Below are 14,694 nucleotides of genomic sequence, written 5' to 3'. Positions count from 1 at the left end.
ATAAATATTATAGTCAACGTCAGTGAAAAGTCAATAAAAAGAAGATTTGTGACACTGTTGTCTTCTTCGGAGTATAATTTCGTCATTTTAGTTAAACAGATTGTATGATCTCGATATTTTTGAAAACCAAATGTTAAACTCGACATTTCACTAAAACACAAGGTATATATGTGTCATTTTCCCTATTTTTAAAGAAGTGACAACTATAATATGGATGACTTTGAGTGTTTGACCTTCAAAAAATAGAGATCTTTGTCAATATACGTATAATTATGTATTTATTAAAACTAGGCTTATAATTATATTTTTGATAAAACTCAAGTGTGGCCTCGTGCCTTATTACAAGCAATCCAAAAGAGAAATTTTATAATGCAGACTTTGAGCATCTACAATGAAAGCCTTTAAACTCACATTTTGAAGATTTTTTATCCTCCAATGAATATTATTGGGGACCCTCAAGGCTCAAATTTCATTTTAAAGGTTTGAACAATTTGAGGGTCCACTGCTTACGTAGTTATACTTTAGTCATTTATTTTGTACAAATTGTTAAAATTGATCTCATTTCCAAAATTTAATCAAATATTTTATTTTTTTTGGTATATAGAAATTAAAATATTATAATTAAATTGATATATTTACTAGTGGATAAAAAAAAAAAAAACACATGCTATTAATATTAAAATTAAAATTAACACAAACTAATACAAGTAGAGTAAATGCATTAAAAACATAGGAAATGCTATTGTTAAATTACGTTGTTTTATTACTTGTGTATAATTTTATATTTCATCTATGTTTTGTTAAAATGTAACTCTGTATTTGTGTGTAATTTTATGTTTTCATCTACGTTTTTTTTACTAAAATGTAACTAATATGTAATATGACTAAATTTTTTAGGTTTGATGATCCTCAAAATGAGGGTCCCATTGGAGATGCCCTAAGGAAATATCAAAGATGATCCTTCTAATTGCAAACTAATTAGGAATGGACTTTTGACCAAAAAACGGACAAAAATGCCCTTTCAAAACTGTTAAACTAATTTTACGATAAGATTTTAAAAAAAAATTAAGATGGATTACGATAGATTACGATAAGCTATGATGAAATAAGAATTTACAATGAGTTACGATAGGTTACGATAAGATACGAAAAATTATGATAAAATTTTCTTTCAAGAGCATTTTTTTTTATCATTTTTGGGTCAAAAGTTTATTCCCGGATGTTTTTCAATTAAGAGGTCTATTTTTAATATTTCTCTACATAGCATGTCTAAGTTATAAAATTTCTCATCTAAAATTTATTGCTACATTATTTAGAACATTGATTGCAAGTTTGCAACTAGTGGGTATTTCGCTCCGTGAAAAATATTGATATGTAAATACCAAGTAAACCATGTGCAACAGGGGGAAAAAATCCCACATGAATTCTTTACATCATATTTGAAAGATCAAAACACTATATATAGAAGAGAATGCAATATTTTTCCTTCAATCCATAAACTAGTGTCATTTCATCCCTCAAATGTCATATTTTTGTACTTTATATTAATAATTTATGTATTTTTGCTGATGTTGATAGTCAGTTATAAATCCATCAGCAACGACATACGACTTATAAATATAATTTATAAAAAAGTAACTTTTTATAAAAAAAGTAACTTTTGATAAACAACGTTTTTTAATAAATATAATTACCCATATAACCTTAATCTGTTTGTTAGTTTTATAACAAATTTTATATTTAAAATAAAAAAAAACTTTGGCTATTCACTTTAATCTAATTAACAAATTACGAAATATATATATACATAAATAATTTTTGTAATGTAGAGCTACTAAGTAAGGAAATATCAATATGGACTTCTTAACTACAAACTATCAATAAATGGACTTTTGACCAAAAAATAATAAAAAATACCATTTAAATAAAAAAAAAATTATCATAATTCATCATATTTTATCGTGACCTATCGTAACTCAATTCATCGTAGGCCATCATAAATCCTTAGTCATCTTATTTCATCGTAATCCATCTTAAATTTATTTAAATTTCATCGTAAAATTAGTTTAATTTCATCATATTCTATCGTAAAACATAAAAATTACAAAAAAAATTTCACGCAATATCAAATATCCCAAGTCATTACAGACAAATATTCTAACTAAATTGATTTAATAAGCCTTTCACGCGATCTGAAGCTGCCAAGACCGTGTTCGGTGCTAGAAGGCAGCAGGCTGTTGGCCTATGGTTAAATCTTGCTACCATGGAGACATTTTAGGATTGCTCGTCTTGGTGAAGAATGCGATCCCTCCTTCTGACATTGAAGCCTTCTTCATGCTGGCCTAGTAGTCTTGGAACCGTCGAAATGATAGAGTCCATGGAGGTTTGGATCGGATCGCCGGCCGACTCTGTAAACGCCGTGCTCGAGGAACATCGAAGCTGCTACAGAGATCAAGTCCCTTGTTCTCTCCGTAGGTGGGCTGGGCTTTCTCTGCTTTCATGTCCCCTCTCGCTCGTCCCTTGAGCCCCTCGCGGCCGAAATCTAGGCTATTCTACGAGGCTAGGCTTCCCATCGGGTTATCATGGAACTCATCAAAGCAGATTTGTCATTGAATTAAAAGTCTTCGGACTCATTTTTTTTTTTTAAAAAAGATTAAATAAGTGAACTTACTCATTAGAGTTAGGGAGAGAATAGAAAGAAATGAGAAAAAAGTGAAAGATAAAGAGAATTAAATGTCCACTTAAGAGGTTTACATTAAGAAATTTAGCACTTTTATGGGGCCATTATTTATTTATAAAGTTTGTGAAAGCAAGAATAATGTATGCACCGACACGGGTGTCTTTTGGTTGCTGCAAAGGTGTTTTCATTGTCACGCAATGAAATTTTCTTTACTGACTGTTTATTTGAATATTTCATCAGATTATGGTATTTTAGGAAGTTCTCTTCACAATATCTGTCTGATTTTTTTTTTTCCTGAATTAAAAAGCATTTAATGGTCACTTGATGGCTTTTTTTTATTTATTTATTTTTTCATGCAACAATCTGAGTACCTTGAAAGTGACAAGTTTAATCGAATTTTAGTCCTTATGAGGAGTATGAAATCGATTATTAATATCTTGAGTCAAAATGAATATGTAAATATTGATGTTCAATTAATTAACGATAAAAGTAAACATGAGTTTCTGAAATTAAATTGGAAAACACACGTAGAATAGCGTTTGAAATTTGAAACTTAATTCTAACATGTAGGATAACACTCCACTAAAGCATATTTTCTACCAAATTATGAATTTAGAAGAACTTTACAGAAAAAATTACCTTCAGTGTCTACTTTTGAACTTTAATCCAAAGATAACCGATTTCATTAATTTAATTACAGTATAACACTTTGACATTATTCATCTACTCTTTTACTCGTGCTCTAAGTTGGGTATTTTCATCGTCTAAACACTTCCTGGAGTCTCGGTTTCAAGCTATTCCCTTGTCAAATTATATATTCTTAGGACTTTACAAGTGAGATGTAGAATAGTTATTCCAAAGTTTGATCTAATTTGTCAATAATCTTTAAGTCGAGAATCATTCAGTTTTAATAATATAAAAAAGCATTAGAATTTAAAGAGTTGGCAAGTATATAGTTTCTTATCTTTAAAACCGATAAATATTTCTAATTTTAATAACATTATAAATAGCTATAATGCCTTCATGCCTTAAAAATAAATTAGCTAATAATATGATTACAATTTTATTGATTATATTAGTCCCTTCTCACAAAGCATTGCTCTATTTTCAATAATAGGTATTAAATATAGTTTGAGGTCTCTAATAATTTAAGTTTAAACTCTTTCAAATAGTCTAAAATGGTCACTCTTCATTAAAATTATAGCTCAAATATTCAAACATTAAAATTATAGCTCAACTCATGTATAGCTCTCTCATAATTTAACGCATGTATCTTATGTTTGTTTGTACTATTTTTTAAATTATTGGATAATACAATTACAATTTCAACGTTGGGTCTAAATGTCGTTATCTAGTTTAATTTTTTTTTTTTTAAATGAGGCATCATTAAAACCCCTCGAGAGCAAACCCATAGGAAAAAAAATCTCATGTTCAACAAGAGCCTGGGTGACCCTATTAGTCATGTCTCTAAAACAATTCTTAAAGGAGGAGGTGGCTTTGAACATCAAGGGCAGTGCCAACGTTGGCTTTGAGGCAATCGGGGCTTAGTGGACAAAAAAAAAAAAAAAAAAACCTATTATTACAAAATAGGATTTTTACAGCGCTCAAAAATGACCTTTAAAAAGATTTTAACGGTGCTTTTTAAGCACAAACGTGTGTTGTTAAAGATTTAAGACAACACTGTTTAAAAGCGCCGTCTATTAATATGTCACCAGGATACAAGTGGCCCGCTGTGGTTGAGTGAAAAGTATAGACGCTGCCCAAAAATTACGCACCGCTTATTCCGTTGTTGCCACAGCCACGTGGCAGCGAGTGACTGGACAGCGAGTGACTGGACTAGGATTATAGACGGCGCTCAAACATATAGAACGCGTCTATAATTTTACCCAACGTTTATTTTAATTTGTTATGTGGTTAATTTTTATTGTCCAAAATCGAATTTTTTTCTTCGGAAAAACGTTTTAACGGCGTTTTTCTTTTATGAACGTCGTTAAAACACTTTTTTATTAGTGACCATAAATCAACAATTGGAATCTAATCAGATTTTAAAAATATTGAAGTCTATATCGATTGGGCCAAATTTATTTATATGATTCAAGGGTATTAATTTAAAACTTAATAATTTGGTTTGACAATGTAAACTGGTTAATATTTAAGATCATTTAATATTTTGAGCTATTGCTCTATCTAATTTATAGTATTTAAAAAATATCCAATATTATGTTTTAGTTGTCGAATTAATTTTGAACTACTGTCGTGCACACACATCTCTCAGTAATTGACAGGTTATAAAATGGTGATATACCTATGAAGTGTGGTGATGTAATGATTATGTTTTCAATTTTGGCTTTAGCACTGAGGCACCGCTAGCCAAACCCCTTAACCTTGTTGTATTAAACTATTAATATTGAGAGATGCTATTTGTCGACCTCTGACGATCCACTCAGAGGTTGACACGTGGATGTTTAATGTCACGTGTCAACTTTTGAGTGGATCGTCAAAAGTCGTTAAGCGTGCCAAAAATGATTCCCGATTAATATATGCTCTTATTATAAAATATACAAAAAAAAGTAGGTAAATAGTCAATTAAAACGTATTGAATTATTATATAATTAATATTTTGTTAATTTTAAGTAAATAGTCATAAAGATGACGTGATCTAATAAATGAAAGTGGTTATTTACTTAAAATTTACGTCTGTAAATATATGAAAGTGCCTATTTACTTAAGATTTATGTTCATTAATAATAAAATTTGCGAAACGCTGACTATTTAGCAATGTCAAACTGTAAATGTGACTATTTACCTAATGGACCATAATATATATATATATATATATATATATATATATATATTTATGATTATTAGTATTAGTAGCGTTGGAGGAAATATAAAATAAAAAATATTTATGTTCATTAATAAGCTGATTATGGTTGAGTGGGGTCAGCCAACGATTTTGAGTTTAAAGAGCGTTTTTATAATCTCGTTGTGTGGGGTATAAGATCGAATGTTAATTTTCCAAAATTAAAGCTTAGGTGAATGGGAAACTAATGCCTAAAGTGTGTTGATAAACATCAAAGTATTGTGAAGAAAATTAATGGATGTGTTTGTAGTTCCACACGATAGAAATATGTGGACTTTTAGTGCTTACATATAAAAATTTTGCATACGCGTTTGGGCTCCAAAAGTGACCCATTACACACGTGCACGCTGCCGTCGCAGTCCGTCCGATCGGTCGATCATACCGTGTCTGGTTTGGACTTGGTCCTTACTTTGATCTATTTTTTTGGGCTATACTTTTCCTTCACAATTTTTTTATATATTGTGATTGTGCGTGTGATCAATTTTTTCGTCTTTTTTTTTAAGGAATTTGAATTTTCTGTTGAGTTTAATTTGTATAATCTAAGCTTATTTGACTTTTATCAATATATTAATACGAGTAGCCTTTTCATAAAATAAATTAAAATAAAACGTCCCACCTTAAATAGAAAATGATGATCAATAGCGGATCAACGGACAAATCTTTGATCTGGTAAATTTGTAAGGAATGATATGTATGGTGGGATTCCGCAGTTTTTGGCATTTATTCCGCTGTTGAATATCACAACTCTTAAAAATAGGGCACAACTTGGAAGTTTGTTCTCTTCAGAATATTTTTATGAAAAGGAGTCATAAACATTTGCTTTTAGACAACAAAGAAAGTCAAAACTCTCTCTCTCTCTCTCGATATTTATTCCATGGTATTGCTTGAACGTGATAGTTTTACGGTTTAAAAATAGATTAACGAAAAAATAAAAGAAAAAAATCCACTCACCATCAAAGACCTAGATTAAGTGACACTATATTTCTAGTGTGAGGTCTCTTGTGTGAAGGAGTTCAATCTCAGCTTTGTAAAAAAAATATCTTCAATTTCAATAATTTGCAGTTTGAAAGATTTCTTTGTAATTTATCCTTAATATCGATATTATTATTTGTGCATTGTGAGTAAAGAATGAAAAATAAATAGTTAAAAAAAGTAAAAGTAAAAATAAAAATAAAAATAAAAATAAAAACTTTGCACTTAACATAACAACATTTTTTTTTTGGCTTGAACTTAACATAATCATATTTATTTAGTGACTAGGAAGAGAATTTTGTAGTTGGCAAAAAAGAATAGGTATCTGCCAATCAAAAGGGTCATTATACACCATATAGCTTGAAAACAAGAAATGAAAAGAAACCCAATGGAAAAAAAAAACTCGCACTCTCTTTTTTCTCTCTCTTTCTCTCATGCTAACTTAGTCAAGTGGCGATGAATCCCACAAAAAAAAAAAAAGTTTTCAAGAGGGCATAAATTAAAGGCGAAGTTAAAAAGGAAAGCACAAAGATGAAAAGGGCTAGTAGTAGTAGTATAAGAGGAATGTTATTAGACATTTTTTTTTTCCTTTTCTTATTGTTTTGGTGACGATTGAACAATTTGGTGTTAGTGGTGGTGTATTTGTGATTGAGAATTTATGTTGGAGTGGGTGACATACCCACGTGATTGACCCACCATTATTTTCCTTTCTATTCCACTTCCACTTCTTCTCTCTAACAGCGTTCTTTCTTCTAACTGAGTGGATTTCTCGGTTGGCTTCGTATCAACGCTAACTGCCAAAACTAACCCAACTACGCTTACAAAACCAGCAGCACCAAATAGGGAATAAACCAAAAAGAAAGTTTATGAGGTTAACATCATTTACCTAGTTGACCCACATTTCATTATTTCTTGTTTTGAGTAGTCCACTCTAGCACTATGGTGTTTTTCTTTTATATACATGCAATGATACTAACATATTTGCAACTAATTTTCTATGGGAAATGGAAACACATAACGCAATATATTGTGTTTAGAGTTAATTAGTTGTCTTATGAAAGCTTAAAAGTCTTCATATATATGAGTTAGTAGAAGTAAAAAAAAAAAAAGGAAATATAATTCATTCATTTCTTAACAACTGAAATAAAATGGTAAAAATATATATAAATAAGAATATATACACACATGTTGTTTCTTCAAAATCTCTTCAATCAAAATATATTATTATGTCATCACATGTATGTTTATGTTTATTGTTGTATATTTTGTTTAAAAAATTACGACATCACTACAACAAACAAACCACGGGCTATATACACAAAAAGCTAATTCATCCAATTAGCCGCGCGAAATTTGTCACAACATTGAAATGATTATTTCTTGTATATATTGCCTAGTTTATCTTTATCACGGTTCAAATTCCTCCTTAATTTATTTCTTAATAATTAACGCTAACTCCACCACACCCACCACACAATTATTCCATGCTCAAACCACATACACATAATTAATCACCAAACACATACTAAACCACACACACACACACACCATTCACATTCCCTAAAGCACTAGCTAGCACTGCTAGTGGCTTTCTTTTCACTCTCACTCTCTCTCTCTTTCCACCTTTTGTTGGCCACTCACCCAAAACCCTCTCTTCCCTTTATGTTCAACATGTTAGCTGCTTAGAAAAAAAAAAAAAAACACACACACACACACACACACATTCATGATCTCTCTATCTATCTTAGGGTAAAAAAAAAACCCTAGCATGGAGAGCCCAAAACATGGAAAAAGAAACTAACCAAAACCACCACAAAACCACCATCAGCACCGCGAGAGAAAATAACAACAACAATAACAATAAGAATAATAGTATTAGTAATAATAATAATAATAATATTGAGCAAGTATTGGATCAGAGAAAGGGGTCGGGATCGGCGGCGGCGGCGGCGGATCGGGTGAAGAGAGATGAGTGGAGCGAGGGAGCGGTGTCGAGCCTTCTGGAGGCGTACGAGAGGAAGTGGGTCCTACGCAACAGAGCCAAGCTCAAGGGCCAGGACTGGGAGGACGTGGCGAGACACGTGTCGTCCAGAGGAGGATCGCTCGCCAACAAGTCGCCCAAGACTCAGACGCAGTGCAAGAACAAGATCGAGTCCATGAAGAAGCGTTACCGCTCCGAGTCGGCCATCGACGCCTCCTCCTCCACGTGGCCGCTCTACTCCCGCCTCCACCTGCTCCTCCGTGGCGCCGCCGCGCCGTCTCCGGCGCCGGTGCCGCTCCCTTTGCCGCCGCCGCCGCCGCAGAACTCGCATGGTCAGTCTAATGGGGTTGACGTGGTGGCCAAGGTCAGAAAGCTGTTTATTTATTTTATGTGGAGTTTAATTATTAAATTATCTGGTGGAGCTAGGAATTTCAAGGGGTGGCGAATTTGAAACAAAAAACATTAAGAGGGTAAATTTATGAAAAATATATAAATTTGGGCTAAAATTATAAAAATTTATAAAATTTTACAGTAAAAATTATAATTTTCATCCAAAGTTGAAAGGACATTTGACCGCCTGGCCCAAGACAGCTCCGACTTTGTCTATAGTGTCGTCCAACTATTACAGACAACGTGGTCGTTCATTTTTTTTTTCCTTTTTCCGCATAGTTAGTAAATAGTAAAAAAAAATTAAAAATTATTATACGTATCACTTTCACGTACAGTAGAAACTCGTGTGCGGCAAATCTCAATGATATATTTGTGTCTTTTTTTTTTTTTTGTCTAAAAAGGGCAATATACTATACTCTGCAATTCGAATTCTAATAATAATTGACTTTTATAATCCGAATATATACTAGCAATTAAACTTAATATATTTATACACACATTTAGCTTTTACTGAACTTTTTTTTTTCTTTTATAGATCACTAAGAAAAACCAGAGTAGTTTCTTTCTTTCCTTGATCCTCCAAGCCATAATAAATTTGGTGTGGTGCTTATTAATTTGTAATAGATCAATCACCCATATAAACTTGCACGATCACTATAATTAATATATACACACATACATTTTCAGCAAGAAGAGGAGGCCATAAACAAAAACACACTGTCAGACCACGCATCAGACAAGAACATTAAAACCAACACAAACAACAACAACAATTCATCCACCGAAGACAACGCGGCGAAAGCGACGGCGGCGGCGGCGTCGGAAAGCAGCACCAGCACTCCGGCGGTGCTGTACAGCGAGAAGTCGCCGGGGAAGACAGCGCCGGCGAGGGGTAGCGGTAGGAATAGGGAGAAGAAGAGGAGACGGAGGTCGTCGTCGTCGTCGTCGGGGGTGGTGGCGGAGAGCGTGCGGTGGCTGGCGGAGGCGGTGGTGAAGTCGGAGCGAGTGAGAGCGGAGGCGACTCGGGAGATCGAGAAGATGAGAGCCGAGGCTGAGGCGAGGCGGTCGGAGATGGAGCTGAGGAGGACCGAGATCATCGCCAACACTCAGCTCGAGATCGCCAGAATCTTCGCCGGAATCGCCACTACTAATAATAATGCTACCACTGCTGGTAATAAAGCTGTTGATTCTTCCCTTAGGATCGGAAGAAATTGATGATGTACGTACGTAGAGTATACGTTTCTATTCTCGTATATATATATATATATATATATATAGATGATGATGACGACGACGACCACCACCACCATGTTATATGCTGTATTGTAGCATGCGATGATGAATAAAAATAACAAATAATTAGGTTTAACTTTTCTATTGCTATATAGTCATATTTTCATAAATACTATATAAATGATTATAAATATGATGCGGCATTTCTGAGTGGGACATTATTTATGTCAAATTAATGACGTGACCATTTATCTAGTATTTACGAAATTATTTACTTAGTATTTACGAAAAGTTGACTGTGCAAAAAAAAAAAAATAGATATGACTATACGTAATGGACTCTAAAAAAATGACCCATTGGATCAGCGGACGTAATTGATACGAAGTAGAAGAAACTACGTACGGAATCGTTTATCACAGACCAAATCATCTATCAAAAAATTAGATAATTAGTTAATTAAAATGTTTGGTATTGTTATATAGCAAACGTTTTGTAAATTTTAAGTAAATAGCTATAAAGATAATGTGGATGTGACATTCTTGGTTTGCCCTTTCATTGAAATAAAATAGTGAGGTATGTACGTCAATTTACATGTATAAATATGTATATAACAATTTATCAAAGATTTACAAAATATTGTCTATTTGATATAGTAATGTGAAACGAAACTGTAAATATCAGTGTCTAATGGACTCATCCTCTATTCCCTTTTCCTGTCTTCCAATAATATTGGGACACGTCAATGAACTCTTTTGACCCTAGCCTCTCTTGTTTCGTTATTATTTGAATCTATATAACACAGCTAACGTTACTAAAAATAACTTTAATTATATATCAGACCGACTTTTTTTTTCCTCTGACTTTTGGTTTTTTTTTTTGTATAGCGCAAATTCTCCACAACAACACACTACGCATTAATTTGTGACTTTTTTTTCTCTCTTTTATTTTTCAGCCGTGATATAGTAAGATGGACTATTGAGTAAAGATTTTTACATAAGTATTTAATAATTAAAAAAATAACAAATTAAGATAAAAAATATACGTATTATGAGAATATGTGATCCATGAATTAAGACTACATTTTTAAAATTTATATAATTATAATATAATTTTAATCAGGAACCACTATTTAAAATAATTTATATCTAATAAAACAACGCATACATTCAATTTAAACACAATAACAAATTAAAGTTTATTAATGGGTATTAATGTCAATACAAACACACAATACTTGTGAGCCTACAAACAGAGTAAATCTTAATCTTTGAACGATACGTATGAACATGAAAACACTAATAAATTATTATCAACCTTTCTTTCGGTAAATAACACAAAAACATTAGTTTTTTTTATTAACCGTTTGTAGTTAAAAAAAAAATTAATTGTACACGATTACTGGCTGCGTTTGATTGAGATTAAAATGCCCTGGTTTTTTTTTTTTAGAAAAAAAACTAAAGTGCTTATTCGTTGTTTGACAAAATTATTTTTACAAAAAACTTCAAAAGCGATTTTAGATTTTACACATGAGATGAAAAAACTATGATTCTTAGCTTTTGGAAAAAAGTGTTTTTAAGTTTGCTATACAATTGTAAGAATTTTTGTACCATAATACATAATTTTTTTCTCTGTCATATCTTTTTTTTCTATGTAAGAGTGAAACTTGTTCAAAAATGATTTGTGCATTTTATTGGAATGTCGTTGACCGTTGGAGTCCAATAGTAGTTTGTCTTGTTACGTTATCTTTTTTTCTCTTTGATTTTTTTTAGCAAAAAATATTTTTCATATATATGCATATAAATAAACATATTAATAATTATTATTTAATTTTTAAGAACATGTCTATTTTAGTCTTTATAACTATATTTATTTTACCAAACGCTAAATCAACTTTTGTTATCAACAACAACTGTTTTACATACAGTTTACCAAACACCTGTCAGTTTTTGAAAAAACAATTTTTTTTAAAAACTGAATCTAAAAGCACTTTTTTTTAAAAACAAAGTTATGCCAAACGGGACCAGTATTTGCCGCGGGAAAACGGTTTTAAGCAAAATAGTATTATTATTTTTTTTTTGTTTATAAAATTGGTGAATAATTAATTATTATTAAAATAGTAACCATGTATATTGTTTTAAATTAATTTAAAATTCTAAAACTATAAATTAATTTTTCCTTTATTAAAAAAAAAAAAATTAGAAAACAGGGCAGGCTGCGAAAATCTCAAATCGAGGATAAGGACACAAAACGACCCGCTTCCAAACAGTGGAAAAATTATCTACTAATTTAGAGAGACTCTTAAACCCCATTTCAAAGGAAATAACCCAAAACCCTCTCTTCTCTTCCAAATCCTCGTCACATCACGAAGAAACGATGATGACGATGATGTCTATCTCGACGGCCATTCTCGTCCCTCCAAAGTCCTGTTCTTTTCCTGGTGCGTCCATTGATACCCACCACAAAAACTCGCTCTTCTCTACCTCTGAGACAAACTCATTTTCGCTCTCCACGCGTCCCACTAGGAAGATACTTTGCACACCGCCGCGAGGAAAGTACATTAGAGACGCATATCTGGTGGTACGCTCTTTTATTTTTATCTTTATTTTTATATTATGGGTTCAGTTCAGAGTTTTAGACTACACCTTTTGGAAATGATCTCTGGGTGTTCTTAGACCAACATTTCCTGAGCTTAGAAGCTATCACTTGTGTATAGTCTTATCTTACCCAGATTTTTTTCTTTATCTTGAGAAGAAAGTTCGAAACCATTAAGCGGCCATAATCTCGGTGTGTATGTATGACTATTTACCATCGACTGTGTGTTTTATAATTTTATTTCGTTTCTGCAGTTTTGTTGTTTTCGAATGTGAAGATAAGTTAAGGCCTTTTGAAACTGATCTGTGAGTATTTTTCTGTGATGGATTATCTTTGATCAACATTTGCTAACCTTAGAATTTATAATGGGTGTATGGTAATATAAATATTTATGTCTTTATCTTGAGAAGACATTTCCAAACAATAATTAGTTGACATAATTTCGCTGTAGGTTGTATATTGCCATTATCTGTGATGTAAGTTATGTTCACAAATTCTGCTTAGTTACAAAAGCTGTGTGTTTCAAAATGTGAAGGAAAGATGAGACCTTTTGGAAATGGTCCGGATCTGGGACTATCTTGCGAAAAATATATATAAAGAACTTCAAAATAGTACATTGTCAACATAATGCCATTTCGCAATGATTTCTTGGTTTCTAAGAGTTCTGATATGGGATTCTGATGTAATTTGTTATTTTTACTTGGGTATTGCAGAAGAAAAAGTCTGCTAAGGAGATTCAAGAACTGATAAAGGGAGAGAGAAGCGTGCCTCTTATAATCGATTTTTATGCCACGTGGTGTGGACCGTGTATTCTTATGGCTCAAGAGCTCGAAATGGTATGTTCTGAATCATATCTCTGCTTCGCTATAATTAATTTCCTTTGTCACGGAAGTTGCCCGAAAAAGCATCAAGAGTCAGGTTCCGATCCGCTTTATCTGTAAATGTTAGCGTTATGTTAAACTCGGTGACGGTGAATTTTTGTTTATGAACCACAAACAAACCAAAGAGGATTTCGAGTCTTCGCGGCGATAAAAGCTTTACACTTGTATTGCATCTCATAGAGTTTGAAAAATGGAATGTTTAACAGCTTGCCGTGGAGTACGAAAGCAACGCACTGATCGTCAAAGTTGACACGGACGACGAGTATGATTTTGCACGCGATATGCAGGTAATTATTATTTATTGCTTCTCTTTGTTTTTTCTGTCAAAAGGTTTAATTGGAATTTGTATAAAATGATTAGGTCCGGGGATTGCCGACGGTGTTCTTTGTGAGTCCGGACGCGAGCAAAGACGCGATCCGGACAGAAGGGCTGATTCCGATACAGATGATGCGAGATATCATCGACAACGACTTGTAGAAGAAAACTCATGTTTGTTCTCATTTTCAAATCTGATCAGCTTCCCATTTTTGTTTCTGGACCCTTTTCTTGTAATCCAATCCAATCCAACTCTTTTTTTGTAGTGCTGGCTTAGATGGTGTCAAGTTCAACTGTCAAGTAGGATGTATATTTTGATGTTAATCTTATTATTATTATTATTATTTATTGTTCAAGCTAACTACGAAACCCATCCAAATTTGATGCATTTGTCCCTGCATCCATCAGGATTCAAAATTGGAATTGATACAAAATTGAAGATATACTCTTAAATCCATGTATATGGAACTTTCTTTTACACTTCTTTTACATTTTGGAGCTATAGAGGTTCGTTTTTAAGCAAAGGTATTGCTTTTGTTGACGAACACAAACTGAAGTGTATACATTTTTCTTTCACCAAGCAATTTTATTTATTTTCTTTTATTTACGCTTAAACTTCGATAACAAATCGGTCGAATTACACGAGAAAAATCAGCGTCCATTTCAGAAACGGATGCGAGATATACATGATTTCTTCTTCCTTTTTCTTCATGAACTGGGTAAAGGCTACGGAAAATTCTAGCGAGACAAAACTGTTGTTTAACATCTACAGATCTGCGCGAGCGAC

At 32.5% G+C, this 14,694-nt stretch overlaps 2 protein-coding genes across 2 annotated transcripts; both read left to right on the top strand.

Annotated features, from left to right (window-relative positions):
- The first annotated feature begins 7,996 nt into the window (after window positions 1-7,996).
- On the top strand, window positions 7,997-10,263 carry LOC149379588 (sequence-specific DNA binding transcription factor). Its single transcript, XM_089603542.1, has 2 exons — window positions 7,997-8,860; window positions 9,574-10,263. The coding sequence occupies exons 1-2, from the start codon at window positions 8,300-8,302 to the stop codon at window positions 10,099-10,101; spliced, it is 1,089 nt and encodes a 362-aa protein (XP_089459668.1). The 5' UTR covers window positions 7,997-8,299; the 3' UTR covers window positions 10,102-10,263.
- A 2,129-nt stretch (window positions 10,264-12,392) lies between these two features.
- On the top strand, window positions 12,393-14,431 carry LOC149379587 (Thioredoxin z). The gene is made up of 4 exons (XM_089604325.1): window positions 12,393-12,696; window positions 13,425-13,547; window positions 13,799-13,879; window positions 13,953-14,431. The coding sequence occupies exons 1-4, from the start codon at window positions 12,493-12,495 to the stop codon at window positions 14,067-14,069; spliced, it is 525 nt and encodes a 174-aa protein (XP_089460451.1). The 5' UTR covers window positions 12,393-12,492; the 3' UTR covers window positions 14,070-14,431.
- Window positions 14,432-14,694: the final 263 nt, after the last annotated feature.

The sequence above is a fragment of the Urtica dioica genome, chromosome 12, assembly GCF_054948205.1.
Source record: "Urtica dioica subsp. dioica isolate 48M chromosome 12, U.dioica_male_clone48M_v1_H2, whole genome shotgun sequence".
Classification (NCBI taxonomy): Eukaryota; Viridiplantae; Streptophyta; class Magnoliopsida; order Rosales; family Urticaceae; genus Urtica; species Urtica dioica.
The sequence above is the reverse complement of the archived record's forward strand: the minus strand, read 5'-3'. Positions and strand labels throughout refer to the sequence as shown.

Excerpts from the sequence above, each read along its gene's own strand:
- LOC149379588 (XM_089603542.1), top strand. The coding sequence starts at position 8,300 with ATGGAAAAAGAAACTAACCAAAACCACCACAAAACCACCATCAGCACC. Across the intron at positions 8,861-9,573 it reads GGGTTGACGTGGTGGCCAAG|CAAGAAGAGGAGGCCATAAA; the intron begins GTCAGAAAGCTG and ends ATACATTTTCAG.
- LOC149379587 (XM_089604325.1), top strand. The coding sequence starts at position 12,493 with ATGATGACGATGATGTCTATCTCGACGGCCATTCTCGTCCCTCCAAAG. Across the intron at positions 13,548-13,798 it reads TGGCTCAAGAGCTCGAAATG|CTTGCCGTGGAGTACGAAAG; the intron begins GTATGTTCTGAA and ends AATGTTTAACAG. Across the intron at positions 13,880-13,952 it reads ATTTTGCACGCGATATGCAG|GTCCGGGGATTGCCGACGGT; the intron begins GTAATTATTATT and ends TAAAATGATTAG.